At 36.9% G+C, this 10,479-nt stretch overlaps 1 protein-coding gene across 4 annotated transcripts in view; it reads right to left on the bottom strand.

Annotated features, from left to right (window-relative positions):
- ATP11C (ATPase phospholipid transporting 11C) overlaps positions 1-10,479 on the bottom strand; it is a 209,340-nt gene that overhangs the window by 70,571 nt on the left and 128,290 nt on the right. For all 4 annotated transcript variants that reach the window (XM_023517692.1, XM_023517694.1, XM_023517691.1 and 1 more), the window contains 4 exons: positions 3,919-4,080; positions 2,847-2,998; positions 2,144-2,215; positions 185-258 (listed from right to left, as the gene is read on the bottom strand). In XM_023517692.1, coding sequence (XP_023373460.1) covers positions 185-258; positions 2,144-2,215; positions 2,847-2,998; positions 3,919-4,080 — 460 coding nt within the window. The remainder of the gene's footprint in view (positions 1-184; positions 259-2,143; positions 2,216-2,846; positions 2,999-3,918; positions 4,081-10,479) is intronic.

Consider the following 10,479-nt stretch of genomic DNA (forward strand, 5'->3'; position numbering starts at 1 on the left):
AAAAAAAAAAAAAAAAAAAAAGAAAGTATGTCCTTAAATACATACATGAAGACATGTATGAATGCTACTGCTTTGAATGACTTCAGCTAATCCTAAGCTACTATATGAAATGTTTCTTTTTCCTAAAATAGTTGATTGACATATAGGCCTACAATGGAAAAAGTCAAGTTTTTAAGATGTGTACCTTCTTGAGTCTTCACAATTACACTCATGCGTCGGCGGACGGAATCAAAGTTTAAGGTGTGAAGAAGTTCATACCTTTAAGAAAAGAGAAATGAAAAAAGCATAATACCTAGACCACACTGAGAAAAATAAAAACAACAATAGAAACATCTAAGATACATAAACATTTTAGATGAACAGACAGCTCTCTTCTTTGGGTCAGGATCACTGGTTGTATGTACAACTGGTACTTTTCCTTGTCTTGAAATTTCTCTGTGTAGAACATGTTGTCAAAGAACACCAGTGTTGACTGAAGGGTATTTATACCTCCCACTCTATTACTTAAAATGTAAGGAGAACGACTACGTAGGAATAGAGGACAAAGAGCTATCCTAATAACCTGTATCAAGGGGTCTAGAACTCTGCCAGTTATTTTACTAACATCTATGGAGTGCCTACTATGTGCTAGGTGCTGGGAAATACAGGTGGATCTGCCACAGTCCCTTCCCCCAAGGAGCTCGCCATATGATAAGGGAAACTGAGGGTAATAACTACCTTCCCAGTCTATTGGTTACTATAATAAAGGTACTCACAGGGGAGATGTGAGAGCACAGAAGGAAGCCATCTGAAGGTTGGCTTCCTACAAGAGGTTGTGCCTGAGCTGGGTTCTACAAAAGTAATATGACAAAAAGGAGGACCATGGCACTCTGAGTAGGCAAAAGAGTATGTGCAAAGGCACAGCAGGATGAGAGAACATGGCTAGTAGGGGACTGTAAGTAGTACCTCCAAGGCCAGAGAAACTCACTGATAAGACAACAGCAAGAGATGAAGAAAGGTAAGCAGGGGTTGGAAACTTGAGAACTCTGTAGGCCCTTTGGGATTTTATCCTAAGAATAACAGAAAGCCAATGAAATGTTTATACTGTGGAATAGCATGATGAAATTGATCAGATTTGTGTGTTGATGGCTGAACCATTAGTCAGATAAGGGATACAGAAGAGTTAAGAGTTAATTTTTAGTAAGAGTGTAAGGGAATATTTTCTTCAAAATAAACAACTTGGATACATGTATTTAACATAAAAATGTTTACTATATATAGCTTGGTTTGGGTGGGAGCGAGGGGTTCAATGGTTTGGGGGAATGTGTGTATGTAAGACATCTACATGTGGCATCTCCTTTGGTGTTGGCCAGATGGGGGCACCATTGTGGAGTGGTTAGGATCTGAACTCTGACAATGACCCTGGGTCCTTGGCAGTCAGATCCTCTTCCTCTAGGCTTTTGATCATTCTTCCCCAGGGAAGCACATTACTCAAAGCACCTCTACATGTATTATAAGTTTCTGAGATGGGTCTCAGGAAACCCTACAGGCCAGAATGGATAATTACATTTCAAGTTCAGATGAAGAAATTTAAATTAATCACAGAGCCTAATTAAAAACTGTCATTAAGCCAAGATAGGTTTGTTCACTGGGATCTTTGTAGCAAAAGAGGAAAGGTAGAGACAGTGCTCCATCAAGAGTACTTGCCCTGAGGCTCACACATGAACATCTAGAACAAGAGAAAGCTTCTGGTTAACACCAAAGCTTTTATGGTGTTATGCTTATAATTACGGGATGTGCTTATAATCCCAGAGTGATTGCTAGGGTTCCGAATAGTAGAAGATTTCATGTATGTTCATTGATTTTTCTTGCAGCATATATAAGAAATGATATCTAGATTTCAGAAACAGTTCAGGCAGATACTCATTCCTACTACTAGACACATATGTGAACCAAATAGGAATTTCCACCATCAACCCCAGTTTCTGCCATTCTGTGAAAAATGGATTCTATTCCAACTAAATTTACATAAAACTCTGAACTGTTAGAGCAGAATCCTGTATTTATAGGGGCATCAATTTTCTTCCCTACCTTGCCTGAATCCATTTAAAGTTGACTGCAGGTTAGGAAGTGACTCACAAACATCAAACACAGAGCTACTTACTCTTCTATTTCTTTTCTTTGGTTCTCTACTCTCATTTGTCCATTCTGATTTCCTAAAAATGTGAACCCGTACCTATGGAAAACAATAACAAAGACCTTTGTGTAGAGACTCTCTAAAGAATGGTTAATTTTCCCTTGCATTGGGGCTACTCATGATGTTTATTCTTTTTTTTTTCTTTCATATAATCTTAACCTATTACAGCACTTCCCTTTCCTGGATAAGTTGATAACAGAGCAAGTCAATGCTCAGCTATAATTATTGTAACCAAGGGTGAGGGAATTTGTAATTCCAATTCTCCAGCTAATACACTGGGTGACCTTTTAGCTACTTAATCATCCATGGGCCTCAGAAGTAAAACTGGACTGTCAGTTATCAAATGACACCAAAATTACTGGGGGCACTTCAGAAATAACATATGTTATACCAAAGTGTCCACTGTTGTGTGATTTGCAAAATACAACATGAACATTCAGGATTCTGGCAGGCAAGCATAAATAGTAATACAAGTTGTATCTATACATCAGTATTTTCTTTTTGGTCTTAATTGGTTAGATCTGGGAATTTTCCAAACTGTTTAAAGCAGCTTTTATAAAATTAAATAATAGGAGATGTACACAATAAGGCTACTGAAGCAACAGGGAAAACCAAATGACTTCTGTCCTCCTGTGATTTTACTTTCTCAGAAGTACCAAGAAGTGCTTACTTTTTAGCTCCTTTCACCAAAGCTATTTCATCTGGTGAAGAGGAGATATAAGTTAATTCAGCTGATTCTGTAGCTGCATCAACAGCATCATTCGTTTTAATTTCTACTGTATGACATAAGCACAAGGCACGCAGAAAGAGTTCTTCTCGATTCTGTGGAACAGCAACAGAAGAATGACTATTATTTTTTACTTTGATTACTCATTTACTAGGCAATGAACAGAGAAACAAATAATGTGCGAGAATGTTACATCATCTAGCAAATTGAGTAACATAAATCTATACATTCCTAATACTCAAATAACCTATATAACTTCCTAGTACCCAGCAGACTTCCTCATTCTCAGCTAGTGTACCCTAAAGGCTGTGATAACACATCCAGATTATTATAGGGCCACCTAAACAAAAGCAGTAACTTCTTCATGGTTTAAAAGAGCTCATTCTAAAGATCTAACTCAAAATTCAGCAATAGCTCAGGTGTAGAGAGACTTTGGTTCATTCAATGTCTAGACCAGTGGTTCTCAACCCTCCTAATGCCGCAACCCTTTAATACAGTTCCTCATATTGTGTTGACCCCCACCCATAAAATTATTTTCATTGCTACTTCATAACTGTAACTTTGCTACTGTTATGACTCATAATGTAAATATCTGATATGCAGGATGGTCTTAGGTTACCCCTGTGAAAGGGTCGTTTGACCCCCAAAGAGGTCATGACCCACAGGTTGAGAACCGCTCATCTAGAAACTCTTAGGACATTTTAATCATCATTCTTAGAGGAGCTTATATTTGAAAAGGCAAAGCACAAAAAATATGATCACAATGAATGACAGGAAAACTTTTACCCAAATATCATTTCCCACAATTCTTTCTACTTATAAATAAATTCTACCAGTTTACAAATTCTAGATTTGTTAATAAAACAAAAAAGGTGAAACCAAAAGAATAAACAAATGATTATCAAAAGTCTATGTTATATGCCTACTAGAAACTTCATTATTTCCACTATGGAGGCTTAACTCATGCATACATAGATCAGTTTCTCAGATAAAAAGGAAATATGGAAAATGCCACCTTATCTGCTTTGTCAAAATATGTTAAAGGTCCATCGGTTTGAGATAATCCATCAACTTCTTGAGTTCCACCTTTATATTTGTGTCCATCTATACAGCATTCAATGAATTCCATGCTGTTTTCAGTGAGTGTTCCAGTCTTATCTGTAAATACATAATCCACCTAAAAAACAAAAACACATACATTTTCAGTTTCTTCAGTGTGATTTATTTTTAGTTCAATGTAAGGCAGAGCTATTTTCATATCCACAGAAAATCTCCTCTTCTAAGACTTCTTATCAAATGTCTAGAGAATTACCAAGGCAATATTATCAAAGAAATTAAAAATAAATGAGTTTTTAAAGACACTAAAATAGTATCATATGTCTAAGGGAAGACCTACTCAAATGTAGATGAATAGAAAGAAAAAATGTAACTATTCTATCAAACCAAAATCCCTCAATTTAACACTTTAACCTGTTTTGATATCAGGAAATTACATAAAAAAAAGTCAATTTTCCAATTCTTTTATTAGGTATATACCCAAAAGACCAAAAATCACATTACAACAAAGGTATTTGTATCAGAATGTTTACTGCAGCCCAATTCATAATTGCTAGGTCATGGAAGAAGCTCAAATGCCCATCGACCCACAAATGGATCAATAAATTGTGGTATATGTACACCATGGGATATTATGTAAAATGGAGGCTTTACACCCTTCATGTTTACACAGATGGAGCTGGAAAATGTTCTTCTTAGCAAAGTATCTCAAGATTGGAAGAAAAAGTATCCAATGTACACAGCCCTATTATGAAACTAATTCTATAGCTTTCATATGAAAGCTATAACCTAATTATAGCCTAAGAATATGGGGAGGGGGGAGGGAGGTGAATGGGTGGAGGGAGAGTGATTGGAGAGATCACCTCTATGGTTTACCTTTTTTTTTTTTTTGAGACAGAGCCTCAAGCTGTCCCCCTGGGTAGAGTACCGTGGCATTACAGCTCACAACAACCTCCAACTCCTGGGCTGAAGCGAGTCTCTTGCCTCTGCCTCCCAAGTAGCTGGGACCACAGGCGCCCGCCACAACGTCTGGCTATTTTTTTTTTTTTTTGGTTGCAGCCGTCATTGTTGTTTGGCGGGTCCGGGCTGGGGATTTGAACCCACCACCTTAGGTGTACATGGCTGGCGCCTTAGCCGGTTGAGCTATAGGCGCTGAGCCCTCTATGGTTTATCTTACAAGTGTACAAGTGAATCTTTCTAAAAGTAGAATACAGATGTCTTGACATAACAACTAAGAAAATGACATGAAGGCTATGTTAACCAGTTTGATGAAAATATCTCAAATTGCATATCAAAATACCACACTGTACACCAAGATTCATTGTTGCACACAGCTATGATTTAATTAAAAAAGTCAATTTTCCAAATTAAAAAGAATATACTGACCACTTATACTTACATACACACATACTCTTTATGGGCTGGTATGTACATTATCTATTAAAACCATTTAAGAGAAATTGAAATTAACTAGGATGTAACAAAATAAAATAAAAACTAATGGTATTTCTTTTTCCCCTTAAGAAGTACAATTTTCTATTGTACTTTCTATAAAAATACTGTATTAAAGTCCAGGTTAAAGTATAAGAAAAGGATATTTTCATAAATAATGAAAAAAGTTAATCTGTGAATCAACTTTCCATTAAAGTAAACCATTTTTAGCATTTCTATTTTATCTCAGTTTTTATCTCTTCTATTTATAACATCTGGCTTTTGGAAACCCACAATTTTATCCTCCTTTTTGGCACTTTATGCTTAAATAGTTAAAATTATGAGCTGACAGGAACAAGCATAAGCATGAGATTAAGGTTTTTATTATGTAAGGGAGAAAGAGATGAACTCCAGCAGTAGTTGCTTTCTAATTATTTTTCAAAGCTTTTCACAGTAGCAGCACTGGCACAAATACAGCATTCCAATCTTCGTGTTTTTTTCTGTTAAGCCAGCCAAGTTTGAATTCTCCCTTTAAATTAATCCAAGTGGAATTATTCATGTATCATTTAGATTTTTCCATTTAAAATGAATTCTTTGGGGCTTTTTTTTCTGATCGAAATTATTAACTTTCATTTTCCCCTGAAGGCTGTCCTGGGTTATTTCACCTCCTGCACTATGATGAGCATTAACACATCCCAAATCTTTTATTAGTGTCAAAGGTAGTAGCTTTAAAATATAAAGTATAATTTATTTGCCTATACATAATAATTTGGGAATTGTGAACCTATACATAGACTCTCAGAGGTTTAGGCCAACAAATTATACCCAAATGCAGTAATTATCAAATTGCAACATGCATCACATGCATTTGGAGGGCTTATTAAAACTAAGATCTCTACCTCCAGAGTTTCTGATTCAGTAGGTCTGAGGCAGGGCCAGACAATTTGCATTTCCAAATTCCCAGGTGATGTTGATGCTGCTGGTCCCAGGATTATACTTACAGAACCACTGCTCTAATACATGCCATATACACACAGAAAAAGGAGTTGTGGGGATCAGCTGTGATTCATATTAAAAGGTATTCTCACATTTAAAGGACAGTGAGAGATAAAGAAAGACTGCTGCTTGACTCTGACTCTCAAAGCAGCCTCTTTCTCTTTTGAGCTTGCTGAAAAAGGCTCCTCTCTATCAGCAAGCTCAAACTCATCATTTTATGGATGGAAAGCCCAAAATGAGTATGATATTGTAAAATATATATTTGATCTTCCTGTTTCCTGACATAAAAGCTCCTAAAATTACTCTTGGAATCTCCTGAGTGATAAGAGTGTCTTTAGTATACTAATGAAATGATTGGTGGCTGGGGGGCCCTACATAACTTGAGGATGGGGGCTAGTCTTCAAAAGACCAAAACATGATTAAAGGGTTGGGACTTTCAGCCCCACCCTTATCTGGGGTAAGAGAGGGAAGAGGGAGTGAAGGTTAAACTGATAACCAATGGCCAATGATTTAACCAATCATACCTATGTAATGAAGTTTCCATACAAACCAAAAAATATTAAGAACTTCCAGATAGCTGACCCTGTGGAGGTTCCCAATGGGTGGCATGCTTAGAGAGGACATGGAAGCTCCATGCCCCTTTTGATATACCTCATCCTCTATATGTGTTTTCCATCTAGCTGTTTATCTATATCCTTTGTCATATTCTTTTATAATAAACCAGCAAATGTTAGTGTTTCTCTGAGTACTCTGAGCTTTTCTAACAAGTTAATCAAATCCACAGAAAAAGAGTCATGGGAACTCTGACTTATAACCTGGCAGTCAGAAGCAGTCTTGTGGAACTGAACTCTAAACCTGTGGGATTTAACACTATCTACAGGTAGGTAGTGTCAAAACTGAATTGAATTAGAGGACACTCAGCTGGTTCCACTGGAGAACTGACTGCTTGGTGTGCAGCAAAAATTTGTTACATATCTTGTGTCAGGAGTGTTGAATGGCCATATGAGAATAGAGAAAAGAAAACTAACACTTTTTTCTATTTCTTAGTGAGACAGCTGCTATAGAGTAGAAAGAGCTCCAAACTATATTTCAATGTGTGAAATCACCTGTTTTGTACATCAAAAATCATATAGTTCAATTTAATGGAATACTTGGAGTCCATCTTGGCTGCACCACCTACTAGTTTTGTGCCCTTGGGAAAATCTCTTCATCACTCTGAACTTTAAATGTTAACCTTAAATAATAATTTCTGAAGACCATAAAGATTAAAACACAAAGTTCGATAATAAATGTGTTCTATAAACTATAAGGTGAGTTATTGATGTTGATTTCCACCACTGTTGGCTTGACTAAAATTACACAGTACTAGACTCTTTCCATTATTCCACATTCTCTATTTTTTTTCTGATTATGATCATACTATGACAGTTAGCTCTGGTGTGTGTGTCTTCCCAACTATATGGTAAACAACTTTAGGGTTTTTTATTTATTTTACAATAGTAACTTTGGACCCTAGAATGCATCCCAGGTACATGGAAGCTGAATACACAGCCACTGGAATTATTATTGTCAGAATATATACTTAGACTATAAAGTTAAACCATTAGGTATAGCTGCAGGACTGGGAGGAGATATGAAATAGGCTATCCATGCAAGATTTTCAGGATGGATTAAAACTATTTGGTTATCTAAAAGATTGATGTCTAATCATAAAAGACCGCATTATTTTCCAACTGAGGCGAGTGGTCTACTTCTTTTTCTCTCTCATCAAACACTATCCTAAACATATCTTTCTGTTTTCTAAACACCAGTGTGAGTCATTTTAAAGAGGTTAAACAAAGGCTTGCAATGGTATTTATGAGAATTGACATTGCCTTTAGAAACATTAAAACCCCCATAGATCTTAAATTACAACTCATCCAAGAGGGAACTGGTTACACTTAATTTTTGTGTGTACTGGTCCACTGAATGCTAAATGGCCCAAGAAACTATTTTAATACTTCTTTGCATTTTTATTCAGGTAGCTTTTCTAAACATGCAAGCTGATAATGGTGGCAAGTGGTTTATACCCTGTATTAATTGAAGTGGTCGTCTGGCTATTAACTTAGTGATTTGAGTAAATGACAATCACATCCAGAAATGCAGGGGTAGGTGAGAGGAGGGAGCGGTGGCTAAAAGGAAGATTGTAGCTTCTTTTCACTGATCAAATTTACCAGATCATTACCTAAAGCTCTACTTTACTTTCTGCAGTGTTAATACAGCCTAATAGTTGATAAGAACAAGGTAATATAGAATCTGCTGAGGTGGATATCTGAAAAAAAGAGATAAGACTCTCATCTAGTGAAACCTGGCCTGGGCATCCTATTTCTGGTGAGCATTAAATGTCTCATTGGAATGATGGCTATTCTATTTGCAGTACAGTTGAGGCTAGTCCGAGGCCACCCATGCTCATTCTTAGGCAGGTTAAATCACACGGCCAGGCACTAAATCTAAAACAGACAGGTTTATTCAGCATCCAGAGTGAACCACTAAAATAGCTGTCAAGAGAAAGTTCACCAGGCTCGGCAACTGTGCTCAGTGGCTAGGGCGCCAGCCACATACATCAGAGCTTGGCAGGTTTGAATCCAGCCTGGGCCTGCCAAAAAACAATGACAACTACAACCAAAAAATAGCCAGACGTTGTGGGGGACGCCTGTAGTCCCAGCTACCTGGGAGGCTGAGGCAGGAGAATCTCTTAAGCCCAAGAGTTTGAGGTTGCTGTGAGCTGTGATGCCACAGCACTCTACCGAGGGCAATATGGTGAGACTCTGTCTCAAGAAAAAAAAATAAAAAGTTCACCAGAGGTGGCTTGTATACTCAGAAGTATTTTAATGCAAAGATTCTGTGAATTTATAGCTTTTAGTGGACTAGAATAGTTCTACATAGCTCTGTCCTTGTATGGAAAACTTCTGTTTTAAAAACCCAAGGATTAGCCCCGGCAGCTCACATCACCAACAAAAGAATCTTCTGGGAACAAAATCTAAGGGAAAAGCCATTCGTCCATCCATTTTGTATCCTATTCTTACAGCCTCAGTATCTATGTGGGATGCAGACTCCACAGTCTGAGATACCGGTGTCTTGAAGTCAGTTCTAAACAAAATGATATCTGGAGAATCTTTACTCTTTCAAATGAAGTTGTGAAGAGGGTACTTTTATTTAGGCCAGGGATAGAGAACCTGTAGTCTTCTGGTTTCAAGATTCTTCTTTTTTAAGCACCAAAAGCAGCATGAAAAGCTTCATTTTTCATTACTGCACTCTTTGTAATGAATGGATTTGTTCTGTAAAATTTGTGTTCAGTCAAAAGGCTTCACTAAAGGATTTAGCTGGCCACATGTGCCTAAACTTCAGGCACATGTGTATCAAGAGCAGAAATAGAGCTACACTCAAGAGAGATGTGAGGTGTAGATGCAAATGAGCCCCATTTAAAACAAGTGTGAGGCCCTGTTCCAGCTACATAGTTCCATTAATTGAATTTGCATCTCCCCATCACCAAAATGGCATTTCCATAGCCTTGACATTCAACATGTCATGAGTATCAAACACAAGCCAAAAATCGCCCTCAGCTTGTGAAAATCATTACATGACACAAAGTAAATTCAAACAAAGGGGAAAACTTTCTCAATGCTAATTTTAAAAAAAATACCTAAGAAGTCATCGCTTGAACAATTATAGCTAGATTGCACTGTACTGGAAAACAAACGTACCCAGGTTAGAAATGAGGTCACAGACTTGGTTTACACTGGTATACCAAGCAAAAAGCATTTTGAGAAGTAAATGCCCTCACATTTTCCCTTAAATTCTTGCACTAGAATAAATTCTTCTTGCTAGATCTATATTCTATTTGATCATAAATGTACCAAGAAAATGTCAATAGGACAATGCTCTTCAATTTTGTTCAAAGAACAAAATGTAATTATAAAATAGCTATATTTACAACTCTGTATTCTATCCATAAATGGTTATAGATAGTGATGGAGACTATATTGTTTCCTATTTCAAAGCAGTAACTCATAATAAAACAGTATCACTCAGTGAGGTTTTTTTTTTTTTTTTT

The sequence above is a fragment of the Otolemur garnettii genome, unplaced genomic scaffold (assembly GCF_000181295.1).
Source record: "Otolemur garnettii isolate 467f Iridium unplaced genomic scaffold, OtoGar3 scaffold00117, whole genome shotgun sequence".
NCBI lineage: Eukaryota > Metazoa > Chordata > Mammalia > Primates > Galagidae > Otolemur > Otolemur garnettii.